The sequence below is a fragment of the Panicum hallii genome, chromosome 7, assembly GCF_002211085.1.
Source record: "Panicum hallii strain FIL2 chromosome 7, PHallii_v3.1, whole genome shotgun sequence".
NCBI classification, from domain to species: domain Eukaryota; kingdom Viridiplantae; phylum Streptophyta; class Magnoliopsida; order Poales; family Poaceae; genus Panicum; species Panicum hallii.
The window spans coordinates 42,315,235-42,329,863 of record NC_038048.1 but is presented as its reverse complement, the minus strand read 5'-3'; the positions used below and the strand labels follow the sequence as shown (position 1 = coordinate 42,329,863).

Here is a 14,629-nt window from a genome sequence, read left to right as displayed (position 1 = left end):
TTGCCAGCTGCAAGAAATAAAACGAGCCTCAGAGATTGTTGGGCTCCATGGTAACATGCCGAGATCAGATCGAGGAGTCAATCAGTCTGGGCAGAAATATATCTATATTTATCTGAAAAATTGAGCGCAACTATACATTCCCGGGTCAAATTTGCTACTAGTACAAGAATCTAATCTGGCGCAGCCCGTCAACTGCTCGCAAACTTCAACATTTACGGTGCTCCCCATATGCAGCACAGCAGCAGGTCAAACGCATGCAACTCACCGACTCATTGTACACGAATTTTTACTCTATCTGATTCTGTTGTAACGCGTGTAAATTTACAGCTAGAGCCACTTTAGCACAACTTCTTCGAGGCTACGCGCGGTAATCTTTTTTCGCGCGAGCAAAATTCTTCACACGAAAGAATTCAGAATGGAAAACGAAAGAACTGTGAAACGTATGATCAGTTTGGTCCCACTGCGGCAGCTGAGATCACGTCGGCCGCCATCTCGGGCGCTGCTCGGCGACCCGCCGCAGCATGCCGTCGACCATGACGTCCACGGCGTCCTCCATGCCGCCGCCGAGCCCCTCACCCCCGTCGGCCGCGGCGTACACCAGCCTCGGGATCATCTCCACCACGCGCTCCCGCATCAGCCGCACCCGCGGCTCCGGGATGGCCGCCAGCACGCCGCGCACCGTGAGGTTCCCCGCGCGGAGCTTCTCGCGGTCGATGAACACGGACCACTCCGCCTCGCGCCCGTCGCCCACGGGCAGGTACCACCCGTACTGCCGGTACGCGCTCCGCCGCCAGAACAGCACGGGGACGGCGCCGGCCACCATGCAGTCGAACAGGGAGCGGCGCGTGAAGCTGTCCCCGCGCGGCTGCAGGCAGAACCTGGCGCCCATGAAGAGCTCCATGACGAGCGCGTTGTTCCTGATGCACCTGCCCTCGGCGCAGTCCAGCGCGCCGCACGCGGCGGCGCCGGCCGCCTGGCACTCCCCCAGCAGCAGCGCGCGGAAGTCGCCCCTGATGGCCGACCGCGGCGCGCCGGCGAAGGCGAAGAGCATGGGCCGCGGGCGCCGCGCGACGTGCCGCTGCCACGCGCGCACGTCGGCGGCGGCGCGCGGGTGGAACCCGGTCGGGTACGGGACGCCGACGTCCATGTCGTCCCAGGGGTCGCGCTCGATGACGAGGCGGGTGATGTTGGCCACCCCGGGCATGGTGAGGAAGCTGCCGCCCCAGGCGTCGTCCGACGTGCGGCGGAAGTCCCACGTGATGCGGCCCAGCGCGATGAAGTGGTCCCAGCCGCGGGAGCGGCGGTACCACGGCTGCGCGTGGAGCCACGAGAGCAGCGCGGCGCAGTCCCTGTCCCTGTCGGCGCCCGTGGCGTTGGGCGCCCACAGGTGGCGCCCCACGGCGAGCCCGGCGTAGAAGGGCACGAAGAAGGCCGCGGCGCGCGCCGGGTCCGCCGTGCGGCACCGGTGCGACAGCAGGCGGCGGCGGACGATGTGCTCCAGCGCGAACTGGTCGGACGCGTACCACGACCCGAGCAGCTCCCGCGGCAGGAGCGACGACAGGTTGGTACCCCCCGCGGGGAGCCCGAGCCCGTCGTTGGCGAGGTAGGGGCACAGCGAGTACATCGGCGCGAGCTTGTCGCACATCCGCAGGAGGTCCTCGTTGAAGGCCGCGGGGAGGTCGTAGACGTACACCAGCCCGCCGCCGCAGCTCGAACCATTCCCGTCCCGGCGCGCGGGTGCCGACGCCAGCACCGGCACGGCGGCCGCGGTGTCGGCGGCGGGAGCGGAGGAGGCCGGGGCGGGAGGGGGCCGCACGGCGCGGAAGGAGAGAAAGATGAGGAGCTGGAGGGCGAAGAAGGCGAGCATGAGGAGCACGACGGGCCGCGGGCGGCGGGCGGCCGGATTCGCATGCTCGGGGCGGTACGACGCCATGAGGGCAGCGGCCGCGGCGGGGGCGAGCCGATCCAGAGCTTAGCTAGAGTGAGGGGGGATCGCGCGTTGGGGTGTGTGTGTGTGTGTTGGGGGGTGGGGTGGCGGCGATTTGGTGGTGGGGCGATCCGCGTGCCTGGCGGCACGGCGGCGCGGGGACCAGAACGTGCGGCGCAGTATGGCGGAGGCGGGGGATTGGGGGAGGATGGAACTGGAGATCGTGATGCTTGGGGGACTCTTGTCTTTTGGCAGTAAACAAGTGCGGAAACGGGAAAGAACAGCGGCGGCTTTCGGTCACTGTTGGCGCGGCCATGCCATGGATGGGGGCAAGACCGGAAGAGAGAAGAATGTGCGCGCTGCTTGCGCGGAAGAGACTTCAGGTACACTCCAGCACAATGGCCTTTGTAATTGAGCACATACGGACGACTCCACTTCGAGTTCTTTCTCCGGTAAATTGCCTGCACATACCACCGTGTCGTAAAATCGAACCATCGTGCACGCACGAGCACGAATCGCACGACAGCGGATCCTGAGCTAATTTGAAACCAGGCAAGGTTGCCTACGCTCTTCCGTGATCTGATGAATGATCCTGTCTTGCGTGTACCAGTGCCGCAACGTGGGCTGGACGGCTAGCGAGTTAGCGCAGTGTTGGATCCAGCAAGCGCTTCAACTCATTTCATACAGCTACGAATGCCCAGTTTGTGGGTAAGGGTAATCACCATCTAGGAGTAACAAACAACAGTGTGACTGAAACCCCCTGTTGGTATTACTACAGCTACGAATGCAACAAAGATGCCAGGTGTCGCCGTGTCATCATCCGCTTGGTCTTGAGATTGGGGTTGATCAACTTTAGCGTCTCTTTCGGTATTTAGCTAACTGGTAATTATGGGCCGATATGCATACTGACCAGTGACTACAAGCTAACCTAGGCCGCCCAGGCAGCTTTTCTCAAATGGGTCCGAATGGGCCAATTTCAGTCTAGCCTGTGCGAAACAAGCGGATACGCTCTTTGAGCTTCCTGCTCGGAGTCCATTTTGCGCGAGGAGCTAATTACGAGGTCATAGCATGTCTTACATTGCATGCCAGGGAAAAAAAAAGGGAAAAAGTCATTTTACTCCCCTCAACAATTCATTTTGTGCACTTAACCATCTAACTAAAATTTATGCTTAATTTACTTCCCCAAACTATTCCAATTGGTCCAATCTACCCCTACTGAGATTTCTCTTTTTTATTTCTCCGCATACAAATGGAACTTGAAATTTTGCAATGTAACTTATATATGATGCCCTATACTAGAAAAATACATTATAATTTTTTATAAATATTTTTATGCATAATTGTATTTTTATGATAAATTTCGTGTTAAATGTTTCCAACTTATAAAAATAATTATGAAAAATTCTTAATATACTTTTTAACATAAGGCATCTTGTTCTCTACCTACTCGTAAAATTTGAACTTAAAATTCAATTTGTATGGGGAGAAAAAAATAAAAATAGTATTAGAGGGTAGATTGTACTAACTGGAATTGTTAGGAGAGTAAATTAAACCTAAATTTTTCTCAGAGGGTTAACCGGATAAAGTGAATCGTTGAAGAGAGTAAAATAAACTTTTTTTCAAAAAAGAAACACAACAAAACATTTGTAAACCCGTTGCACCACATCTAGCTCAACGTCGGGTGTGGGAATCGGAACGAGGCCAAGGAGACTTCACCTTCCGCTCCTCTATTTTCTCGGCGCGATATCTTGGCTGGTCGATTATAGTTTCGTGGTAGCATAGTACCCCTCCCCCAACACACACACCCCAACCCCCGCGCCGCCGGCGGCTTTTGAAGTCAGCAGGGCAAGGTCACTGACCGCCTACCGCTTGGGGCATCTCTGTCTGCGGCCATAAGATTGCGTGCGATTGTTCGTCCGAGGTCAGCGTGACACTGGTTGCTCCTCCGTTGCAAACTTGCAAATTTCACTGGACATCCAACTTGCGAGAGGGCAGCAATCCCATTTACTGATGGATGAAGAAGGTTCCACTCGCGTTCTAGCTGTGTTTCAATAGTAGGATGCAACAGCTTCAACACAAATTAAAAAGATCAGTTCTTGCAAAGACTGAGGCTGCGTTTGGAAGGGCTCCGTGGAGGGTGGAGTCGGAGCTAGAGCAAATGGAACTGGTTTTTTTTTAGCTCCGCTAGTCCCCCGTTGCAAACGGCTCCGGGTCTTCCAACAAGCGCGGCAGAAGCGCTCCACCGGCGCACCCGTTTGGTAGAGCTCGGAGCCGGTTTTGGAACCGCTCCAGGAGCCCTGCCAAAAAGGGTCTGAGACAGTTTTTGTGCTCCAAACAAAGCTCGAGAGGCATGTAACAATCCGCGCCACTTATCAAAAAAGAATGCAACAATCTGCCCTACAGAGCTACCTGGACCCCTGAGCTTCGTGGTAAAAGAGATCTCATAGCACCGCATGACCTCGGAAAAACCGTTTATCTGACATGGTTAACCAAGCACAGTAGCAAGTTTGCATTATGACCACTCCGTTGGAGTTAGGGATGCAAGCTGAGCGGGCTTTGCCGCAAGCCCGTTGCTTTGACCCGTGCCGCGTACCCGCGTAGCGCCGCAAATCAGCCAGCCCGCATAGCTGAAGCGGCTCCACGCGGGCAGCCAACGGGGCCCAGCGGCACCGCAGAGCCCGCAAAGAATGGAATCGGGAGAGAGGGGTTCGAGGGTGAGCGAGTCAGGGAGAGAATGTGGCGGCGCCGCCGCCGCCGTCCGTGCGCTGCCGTTCATTGTCCGCTCCGAGCGCTGCCGTCCGTGCGCTGTCGTCAGCTCGTGCGATGCAGCGACCACTCGCTGGCAGATCCACTGCTATCTCCCATCGACCACGCTCCCTTCGCCACCTTCGATCTCATCGACGCCCCATCCGTTGCTCCCTCTCTCGTCGGCAGCCTCGCCTACGACTGCCGGCACGCGTGATGTCGGGCCGCGCATGGTTGCGGGTTCCTCCTCTGTTGCCGCTAGCCGTACTCCTCCTACCTTCGTTGTGGCAGGCCACACCCCCTTCCGGTAATTTCTTCCACTCTAGCCCATGATTAGATGACTAGTTTGTTGTTGTTTTCTTGGTTAGTACAACAGCATCGGAAAGTGACTAGTTTGCATGGACGCTAGCTCTTTAGGAGTGTTTCCGTTGATTAGGATATGTAATTAGAACTAGAATTTTCAAATGCATTTTTGCTCTGCTATTGCTACTGTCCTGAGTCCATGTGAAATCCTGCATGATCACAAACTGATGACTAATTGGGTATGGCTGTTTGGTTCCTGGACCTCGACTGAAATGTAGCAATCTGATTGTGATATTCTATTTCTCCTACAATTTGATGTAGTGATATGTCCGAATCAGGATGAATCTTATTAACTTTACCTAAATCAGGCTGAAGCAAACTGATTCTAAATTTCTGCAGTTCCAATCAACTTTTGCCTTCTTTCCTTGGACCAGTTAGTACCTCCGCTTTCTTCATTTAACTCTCCTCAAAGAGCTCTCTATTTGGTTCCTGAGCCGGACTGAATCTTATTATCTTGTGCTTTTACTGAATGTAGAGGAATATCACTAGTGCTATTAAAAGCACAGAAGTTGAAGCAACTCCTATGGGCCTATGGCCAGTAAATGTCCTGAAAATCTTTTGATGTTTAAGACTCCTTTGTCTGGCAGTGGCAGCATCATTTTGATAGGCATTTTGATCTCGAACTCATTTCTTTTCTATCTGAATGATAACGTCTCCTTTATACAGAGATATTTTTCGATGATCTTGAGGAGCTCTTTGTTTCTATCAGAAAACCTCTCGGAGATCTTTAAGAAAAGCTTTTGTATTGCAAGCCAGTAGCAGCCTTAGTTGCATTTTCTTTTTTCATAATCTGTGAGATATTAATTCTTCTTCCTATTCAGTTGCAATATATAAGGAAAGCTGTTGTTTGATGAATTAGAGATTACAGAGCTACTTTTCTGAATGATATTTTCCATCAGCTTGAAGACGCCTCACGGCTGCACGTCCTCTCCGCAGCCAGCAGCGTTGTCTCAGGTGGCGCCATCTTGTCGTTTTCAGCAGCCCCGCGATGTAGTCGTTGGCATCTCCGCGGCCCGCCGGTAGCCTTGCAGCGGTGTCGTGGTCGTTGGCGTCTTCGTGGCCCTCCGGCAGCCTCGCATGTCGGCGCCTCCGTGGCCCTCCGCGGCCTTGCATGTCGGCGCCCCTGATGTGCTCTCCGGCGAGGAAGACATGCTTGTCCTGGAGCCGTAGTCGTCACCTCGGAGAAGAGCCGCTGCCGAACCGCCTTGTTCATTGCTTGGGGCTCATTGGTGCCCTTGCTGACGGCCGCCGTTGCTTGATCTAGCTGGCCGTGAAAACAAGATGCCCCCACATCTATACCGTAGCCATGCAGCTCTCTGCAACGAAGAAGATCACCTAAACAACAATATAAAGAATCTCACCCTAGAAGTGTGCAGCCATGTCGCCGTCGATCCCTCGCTCCGGCGTGGTCACCGGCTTCTAGTTGTGATGATGGACGGCGAGCTCGATGACGGTCGGCGATCCCTCGATGACGGCGCGGCCGCCGGCTTCTGGCTTCTAATTGTTACCAAGTTTTTCAGAAATGTCTCTTTGTATTATGTTTATTTTATTATAAGTTATTGTATTCAGTAAATATAATTTGTGATTGGTAATTACCTTAGCCATGTTTTCTTTTGAAAGTCAGTTTTTACCTTCTTGAGATTTTCTAAGCCTATATCGTTTGATTAGCTGGCGGACCACCGCTTCAGCTGATAGGCGTGGTGCCTGACGCTGATGGACACCGCTTCACTTTATGAATTGACACCGCCTGACGGAACTTCACTAATGTCGCGGCATATTGCGGGGTAACGCGGGCTGCCGCGAAACCCGCAAAATGTTGCGGCGGCACGCGGGCAGCTGCATTGACCCGCATCGAAGCATGCGGCTCGCACGGATGCGGGTTGCGGGCCCGCCCTGCTTGCAAGCATAGTTGGAGTGCCAAAACCCTGCACCTCCTGCCGGCTTTGATCATTTACTACTAAGTTATCTTGCATCTATAATCTATTTTATCCACGGTCATCAGCTGACAGCAGGTACTGATCCCACACGTTGCTTCAGATCCACTCTTATGGGGCTGCCTCCATATAGCATCCTTGCATTTTTCTGCCTTCCCCTCAGTGTGGATCTTAAGCACTCACTGTCTGTACTCTGCACAGTCCGTTTCTGCCACCACTGCACTTTCACGCTCCTTCCACACACGAGGCCCCCCCAATGCCCGAGTCACCGGCATCGCCGGCCCAGCCCCCCTCGCAGCCGGGATCGCCGCTCGATGCCGCCATTTCGTCCCCGGTGCCGGCACTGCTGCGAGGGTCCGTGCTGCTCCTCGCCTTCCTCGTCCTCCAGCTCGTGCTCTTCTGGTCCCTCCTCGGCTACCCCGCCAGCTCCCGCTTCCTCCCGGCGCCGGGCCGGAGGAACACCACCTGGCCCAACGGCGCGGTCGACGCCGGCGCGTGCGAGGCGGGGCTCGTCTATGTCTACGACCTCCCGCCGGAGTTCAACCACGACCTCGTCGACGACTGCGAGAGCCTGTGGCCCTGGTACTCGTTCTGCCCCTACCTAACCAACGGCGGCTTCGGCGAGGCGGCGGCCACGCTGCCCGTCTTCTTCAACGTCACGCGGAACGTGTCGTTGCACAGCTGGTACAACACCGACCAGTTCCAGCTCGAGGTCATCATCCACCGACGCCTCCTCTCCCACCGGTGCCGCACCACCGACCCGTCGCAGGCCATCTCGTTCTACGTGCCGTTCTACGTTGGCCTCGACGTCGGCAGCCATCTGTGGGGGGATAACTCCACCGCTGCCGACCGCGACAGGGCGGGCTTGCGGCTGCTCCGGTGGCTCAAGAACCAGACGTCGTTCCAGAGGTCCGGCGGGTGGGATCACTTCATCACGCTGGGGCGCATCACGTGGGACTTCCGCCGGTACGGCGACGACGGGTGGGGCACCAACTTCGTGGTCCTGCCGGGGATGGCCAACGTCACCCGCCTCGCCATCGAGGCCGACACGCTGGACCCCATGGACGTCGGCGTCCCGTACCCGACGGGTTTCCACCCCCGCGCCGCCGCCGACGTGCGCGCGTGGCAGCGGCACGTGCTCGCCCGCAAGCGCAGCAAGCTCTTCGGGTTCGCCGGTGCGCCGCGCTCCGGGTTCCGGGGCGACTTCCGGGGGGTGCTGCTGGAGGAGTGCGAGGACGCCGGGAGCGAGCGCTGCCGCGCCGTGGACTGCCGCGGCACGCGGTGCACCGACAACGGCGCGGCGGTGCTGGAGCTGTTCCTGGACTCGAGGTTCTGCCTGCAGCCGCGCGGGGACAGCTTCACCCGGCGCTCCATGTTCGACTGCATGGTGGCCGGCGCCGTGCCGGTGCTCTTCTGGCGGCGGACCTCGTACGACCAGTACCGGTGGTACCTGCCGCCGGGGCCGCGCGGCGACAAGGGGGAGTGGTCCGTGTTCATCGACCGGCAGGCGCTGCGCGTGGGCAACGTGAGCGTGCGCGACGTGCTGGAGGGGATCAGCGAGCGGCGGGTGCGGCGGATGCAGGAGCGCGTGGTGGAGATGATCCCGCGGCTCGTGTACGCGTTCTCGCCCGACGGGCTCGGCGACGGCATGGAGGACGCGCTGGATGTGGCGCTGGGCGGCGTGCTGGAGCGGATCCGACGGCGCTGGGGGAGCATCGCGCGTGAAGGTCAGTCGCATTTGCATCGGTTCTCGCTGCCTTGATTCCTCCCTCTCCCTGATATGCGCGCCAGTATTCCGATTTCTGATCAATGGGATTTCGTTTTCGAATCCTTGGCAACATTGTGATTTCACCTTCTTTTCCGAACGTTTTAACAGAGCATCCACCAGGCACATTCGCTGCTCGGCGTGTCGGCGTCAAATCGACGGCGGCGCCGCCTCATTCTGACGGCCAAAATGGATCGGCGGCGGCGATCGGTCGGGGCACCGCCGGCAAAAACCAAATGCCCCCAGCTTCATCGTACATAAAAACCGTCACTTCCGAAGCATCGGCATCAATAAGCAAGACCTTGCAGAAATCTTGAACTACAGCCGAAGACCTTGAAGCGTCTATTTTTAAAATGCTTGAGGCATCATTTGATTTCTGCTGCTTCTTGGATCACGGAGAGCTCAACAAGCATGGGCCGGGGTCAACAGTCGCAGAGAGTGAGATCGAGGGACGGGGGAGCTGGTTCCTGTGGAACGGCTAGCCGGGGGTGCGCAGCTTGCTGTTAGCCCAGGCCCCAGGGTTTAAGATAATAGTCAGGGAGTTGTTTGGTTCGGGAGTGCTAAATTTTAGTTAAAATTTTTTGTCATCTAGACGTATTAAATAAAGTATAATTATAAAACTAATTGTAGAACCTTTAGTCTAATTCGCGAGACGAATCTAATAAGGTATGGTAATCCGTTAGCGGATGGTTACCATAACATCACTGTTGCAAACTATAAATTAATCAAACCATAAAGTAGTTAGAGTCATTAAATTCATCTTGCGAATTAGCACTATCGGTAAAAAAAAATTTATAAATAGATTTATTTAATATTTTTAAGTAATAAGATTCTCTTTGACATAAAGGATTAAAATTTATCCTCGGAACCCACCATTAGTAGCATGTTGTTTACTGCTAGACTGGCGTGGTAGATGCGTCGGTGTTAATTGCAGTTGACCAAAGGGGTGGATTCGCTGCAGGATCTAGAAGGTGGGCCATGGCCGGACTGAACGGCGATGAAGTTTTGTAGGCCTGACACGAATTCTGTTGAAAACTATATCTGGCATAAATTGTACACTGGTCAATCCTCCTGGTGCTTATGCATTGTGATTGTCATGTATCCCACATTGGACAATATGCATTCGTATTAATGCATTTATCTATTGGACAGGGTAATTCCTTATTTCATATTAAAATATTTGCAATCTTTAAGTGCCACGTGTCACTGACAGTGGGCAAATAAGTGATTCAGGAAATTGCAATTGCAGCAAAGAGATTTATCCATTGGACACCCAATATAATTTTTTGAAACTGGCAAAATTACCTCAATACCACTCACCCAATTCTACTTTGCATTTTTAACACTCCTTGCTTTTACTCTTGTGTTCTGTCACTCTCTTATGCACCTGCAGCCCGCGGGTCGCCTAAGATAGAGTTCATGTCCCTCCATGACCGATTTCGCTTCAGTGGTAATAGGCACTGCAACTTAAGCAGTCACCGAACAAGAGGCCAGTATCCCTCCCGTTTTCTTCAAAGAAATAAAGAGAGGGGGAGCACTACTTGTACTGTAGATGATGCAGCAGTACTGTTCGCCGATTTACTGTACATCCCTACTTGGTAATGTAGCATGGAATCCGGATCGCTTGCGGGCGGATTACATGGTGTGCCAAGGTGTTTTAAGGTTATTATGAACATCCTATACGGACAATTTGGCTTAATTTCTTTGAAGATGTAAGGAAGTGCTTCAGCTAGCTGCAAAGATGAGGCCAAATGCCAAATCACAAAGTTCACCGAGACTGATCCCGCGTAGGGATGACTGAAATAGATAGAAGAGTCGCTGAATTTAGAGTCTAGATGTGAAAGTTATCGTAATTGAAAGATGGTTATGGGCTAAAATTCCAAACCATCCGATTTTGGACACCGGAGTACTTGGTTTTGTCAGAATTAGATCTATTTGAGTTGGATTAGATTGATTTGATTAATATACTTAAAACATAATTAAGAAAAGCTCGACGCCTAAGCGGCTCGTCAGAGCGGCGCCGCCATCTCACCCACCGCTATCACCCGCTACTCTACCACCCCGGTGCCACAGGTGCCTTGATCCATGAAAATTTCGCCGGAGCTCGTCTAACGTTGAGAAGAAGAGAGGAAAAAAAATCAAATGTGGGGAAAGAAAATTTTACTTCGACTGTGGTATAGCAATTTCGAAAAAAAAATCCTCCAGCTGGTAATCCACCTCTTGAGGAAACACCTAGAGAGAATTCAAATTGATACTGTTGGAGCTAACCACCCGTCCGCGGCACCTACACTTTTGATTCTTGATCAATTTTCCGGGTCCTAATCGAAAGTCAGATGTGGCAATAAATGAGTTGGCGGGCGCGGAGGGAGGCTTGGGTTGAATGGGTTGGCAATAAATGGGCTGCTGTTTGCTGGGTGAAAAGGAATGGTCGCTGGGCCTTTTTTTTCTTTTGAAAAGGAATGGTTGCTGGGCCTTGCTAAACTCTTTTTGTTTCACGCAGAAGTAACTACCGCATTCGCCTGTGAGGAACGAGAACTCTTGTGCCAGGTGCAAAGATATCTTCTGGAGCATGCAAAGGAGACTGTGACATGGGATCGGCTTGGCATGGTTCAAACTTGGTGCCGGAACTAAGCTTGTGGTATTACCTTAACAAAAAAAAGGATATGATCATTACTGGATCAGAAGAAGTTCTTATATTTTAGATTTTGGAGTGAGCAATTCGGACTGTACAATCTGACAACATTTATTTGCGTTGGTCAACTTGATCCTATTCTGTTAAAATCAATCCGATATAATAATACAAGTACGCGAAACTGCTATACCCCCACGTTATCGATGACGATAACAGATGGGAACATCGTGTTTTCAAATCCGACTTGACGACTAGACGATGGAACATGCGCGGTTGACCTTTTGGCACGGGGCTCCGCCCACCCCCATCTCATCGCCGCCGGCGCGACGCGCGCACGTACAGCGGGCCGTCCATTTTGAGCGTCAGCATAGGCCGGTAGCCCACCGTGGCGTCAGCATCCCACATCTCGAATCTGAAGAGGTGGAGCAGCACGGCCGCGAAGATCTTCATCTGCCTGTACGCGAACTCCTTCCCCAAGCAGATGCGAGGCCCCGCCTGTGAACTCGTAACAAGCAAGAGGCCAAGCACGTCACATGCTGCGGTTACTCATGGACGCTGCGAATGGCCCCAGTTGTTTGTTGAAAAAGGATTAACGAGATCAGATTGAATGTGGCAGCCCAGCTCATCACCTGGAAAGCCGTGAACTTGAAGGGGCTCTCAGGGACGAACACGCCGTCGTCGTCGAGCCACCTCTCCGGCCTGAACTCCTCGGCGTCCGTGCCCCACAGGAACTCCATCCGGCCCATGGGGTACGGCTGGTAGTTCACCATGTCCCCTTTCTTCACTGCGTAGCCGTCCGGCAACGTGTCGTCCGAGAAGCTGCACTTCACATCCTGCAACAGGAGCAGCCCCACAACGAAATCATCGCCCAATCGAGGAGTCCTGCCGTGAGGTGTGAAACCTGCCATCGTGGAACATGCCGAGCTCCAGAGTCCAGATCAACTCACGACGGGCACGGCGGGGTAGAGCCGGAGCGTCTCCGTCAGCGCGGCGTGCAGGTACTGCATTTTGCCGATGGCGCCCTCGGTCAGGCACGCGACGAGTTCCTGCGCGCCGACGTCGCGGTCGCCCGTGGCGGTGGCTGCGCGCACCTCCTCCGCGATCTTTTCCTGGATGTGCTGGTTCCTGCAGAGCACGTAGAGGAACCAGGCCAGGGTCCCCGCCGTGGTGTCGCGGCCGGCGATCACGAAGTTGAGGATGATGTCCCGCAGGTACTTGTTGTCGAAGCACCCGGGATCTCGCTCCCGCTCGAGCAGGAACCTCGACAGGATGTCCTCTTTCTTTGCCTGCCACAGAGAAACGTCACCGTCTCAGAAATTGTTGGAGCGACCGTGAGTCGAGCAAAGGGGCTGCAGAGGAACTCACGAATTCTTGATGGTTTCGGCCCATCTGCTCAATCTTCCTATCGATGATGGCGTACACGAAGCCGTTGATGGTGCGGACCGAGCGCTTCATGGCCGCCTCCGACGAGATGCTGAGGAGCCTCTTTACCTTCCAGAACAGGTCAAAGAAGCGGTACAGCACCTGCTCGCTGGCTTCGTCGAACGCCCTGGCGAACGCCGCGCCCTCCTTGCTGCACCCGGACAGGGAGCCAAGGTTGACCCCGAAGCCAATGTTGAAGATGGAGTCCAGCGTCGACCGCATCAGCAGGTCCGCGATATCCACCCTCTCCCCGTCGCCCCGCGCCGCGGGGGCCACGATGGCGGCGAGCTCGGCGGCCGTGTCGCGGAACACGGCGCTGCTGTACTCGCGCAGCACCCGCGTGGAGAACTCGTGGCTGGCGACCTTCCGCTGGTGCCGCCACTTTGCGCCGTCCACGTTGAAGATGCCGTCGCCGAGGAGGTCCTCCAGCACGTCGTGCGTCATCACCCCCTTGCCGTAGTTGGCGAAGTTGGTCTTGAGGATGTACTCCACGTTGGCGGGCTCGACGGTGTAGACGTAGTTGCAGGTCGGGGTGAGCATGCGGAAGGTGCGGTACCTGCGGGCGAGCTCCGTTTGGTACTCCACCAGGCGGCCGAAGTTGAGCAGCTGGTGCAGCACGGTGCCGGCCACCGGCGGATACTTCCGGTTATTGCCGCCGGCGCGGCGCCGGCGCGCGAGGTAGAGCGCGAGGAGGAGGAGCAAGGATAGCGCGAGCAGCGCAGGCCGGCTCAGCGGCGACTCCATGCCCGGCGGTTGGGCGGTGAGCATGTGGTCTCGGTGCGAGGTGGGTGGCAACCGTGCTTGCTTGGTTGCGTGTGGTCTTGCCTCCCGCGGAAGAAGGTGGATCTACCTTTGGGTTAAAATGACAGCACCTTTGGGATTTTCTATGGTGGGCACCAGGACTGGACAGTGCAGAGATCCAGCGGATTGAGAACCTGAGATGGCCAACCGCGGCATGTGAATTTCTTCCACCATTAGCTGCATAGGATAGCAATCCGCCAACTCATGTGTCACAGCTTTGTCTCTATCCTTGTTGACCTCTGTATTCGGCTGTGCTACTTTCTGCTATGCTGCAGCTGCAGCTGTAGCAGTTTATCTCTGCGACTCTGCAGGCACTGTAGCAGTAGCTTGCTACCGCTGCAGCTGCTCAATCTCTCAGCTCTGAAACTTAAAGGATCTTATCGTAAAAAAAAATTCTTGCCAAATTACTTTCCTTCCTCGTCTCTCAAACACGACAAAAAGTCTTGCAAAGATATTTTTTCTAGACTAAGAAAAGCGTTCTGACCTTTTACACCAACCGGTGATTATGACTATTTCTGCAGGACATAACATAACCTTTTCCTTTCCTTGCGGACCGAATTACATGCAATTAGGCAACGGTCTACCTTTCACTGGGGCCAAACACTTTCAATTCGACGGATGAACATCCAAACACAATTGCATGTGCTTTGAAAGAAAACTACAAAAATTGGAGGCTTAAAAAGGTAGATTTCTATATAAATCGTCATCTGATTTTTTTTTTGTAAGGTCATCTGGATATTCTGAAATCAAAGTCTATGGCACGACCTTGAGAAAGGGTCCATCTTTACCGGTTACTATTCAGTAAAACTGAGCCAATCAGGACCATCTGTGGAGCTGTGAATCAACCTGTCAGCTTCTACAGTCATCAAGCCCCTGTTGGTAAGCGTAAGACGTTCAATTTTTTTTAAAAAATATTTTAAATTTAGGAGAAAACTAACATACGTGCGGCATCGCAAGCCACAAGTCACGTGAAATACACATGTGCGGTGCATAGGATTCGAAATCAAAACCTCTTACCTTACGTATACACGGCAAATCTA

The 14,629-nt window shown here is 54.2% G+C and overlaps 3 protein-coding genes across 4 annotated transcripts; 1 reads left to right on the top strand and 2 right to left on the bottom strand.

Moving 5' to 3' along the window:
• Positions 1 to 129: 129 nt before the first annotated feature.
• LOC112901139 (xyloglucan galactosyltransferase XLT2) lies at positions 130 to 2,058 on the bottom strand. The gene has a single exon (XM_025969983.1). The coding sequence runs from the start codon at positions 1,931 to 1,933 to the stop codon at positions 476 to 478; it is 1,458 nt and encodes a 485-aa protein (XP_025825768.1). The 5' UTR covers positions 1,934 to 2,058; the 3' UTR covers positions 130 to 475.
• Positions 2,059 to 6,895: 4,837 nt separating this feature from the next.
• Positions 6,896 to 9,863, top strand: LOC112900978 (xyloglucan galactosyltransferase XLT2-like). The gene is made up of 2 exons (XM_025969777.1): positions 6,896 to 8,696; positions 8,846 to 9,863. Exons 1-2 carry the CDS (start codon positions 7,226 to 7,228, stop codon positions 9,049 to 9,051), a joined length of 1,677 nt encoding a protein of 558 aa, XP_025825562.1. The 5' UTR covers positions 6,896 to 7,225; the 3' UTR covers positions 9,052 to 9,863.
• Positions 9,864 to 11,408: 1,545 nt separating this feature from the next.
• On the bottom strand, positions 11,409 to 13,899 carry LOC112898899 (cytochrome P450 704C1-like). 2 transcript variants are annotated; one of them, XM_025967207.1, is made up of 5 exons: positions 13,172 to 13,898; positions 12,732 to 13,114; positions 12,314 to 12,652; positions 11,996 to 12,199; positions 11,409 to 11,861 (listed from the first exon to the last, which is right to left on the bottom strand). In XM_025967207.1, the coding sequence occupies exons 1-5, from the start codon at positions 13,554 to 13,556 to the stop codon at positions 11,676 to 11,678; spliced, it is 1,497 nt and encodes a 498-aa protein (XP_025822992.1). In that variant the 5' UTR covers positions 13,557 to 13,898; the 3' UTR covers positions 11,409 to 11,675. The 2 variants fall into 2 exon arrangements, with proteins under 2 accessions (XP_025822992.1, XP_025822991.1); XM_025967206.1 differs by having other exon boundaries at positions 12,732 to 13,899.
• Between the last annotated feature and the right edge of the window lie 730 nt (positions 13,900 to 14,629).

What these genes read in the sequence shown, in the direction of transcription:
- LOC112901139 (XM_025969983.1), bottom strand. Translation starts at nt 1,933, where the DNA reads ATGGCGTCGTACCGCCCCGAGCATGCGAATCCGGCCGCCCGCCGCCCG.
- LOC112898899 (XM_025967206.1), bottom strand. Translation starts at nt 13,556, where the DNA reads ATGCTCACCGCCCAACCGCCGGGCATGGAGTCGCCGCTGAGCCGGCCT. An exon ending in GCCGAAACCATCAAGAATTC is followed by an intron (nt 12,653 to 12,731) that starts GTGAGTTCCTCT and finishes TCTCTGTGGCAG; the next exon opens with GCAAAGAAAGAGGACATCCT. An exon ending in TCAAGTTCACGGCTTTCCAG is followed by an intron (nt 11,862 to 11,995) that starts GTGATGAGCTGG and finishes ACGAGTTCACAG; the next exon opens with GCGGGGCCTCGCATCTGCTT.
- LOC112900978 (XM_025969777.1), top strand. Translation starts at nt 7,226, where the DNA reads ATGCCCGAGTCACCGGCATCGCCGGCCCAGCCCCCCTCGCAGCCGGGA. An exon ending in GGGGAGCATCGCGCGTGAAG is followed by an intron (nt 8,697 to 8,845) that starts GTCAGTCGCATT and finishes ACGTTTTAACAG; the next exon opens with AGCATCCACCAGGCACATTC.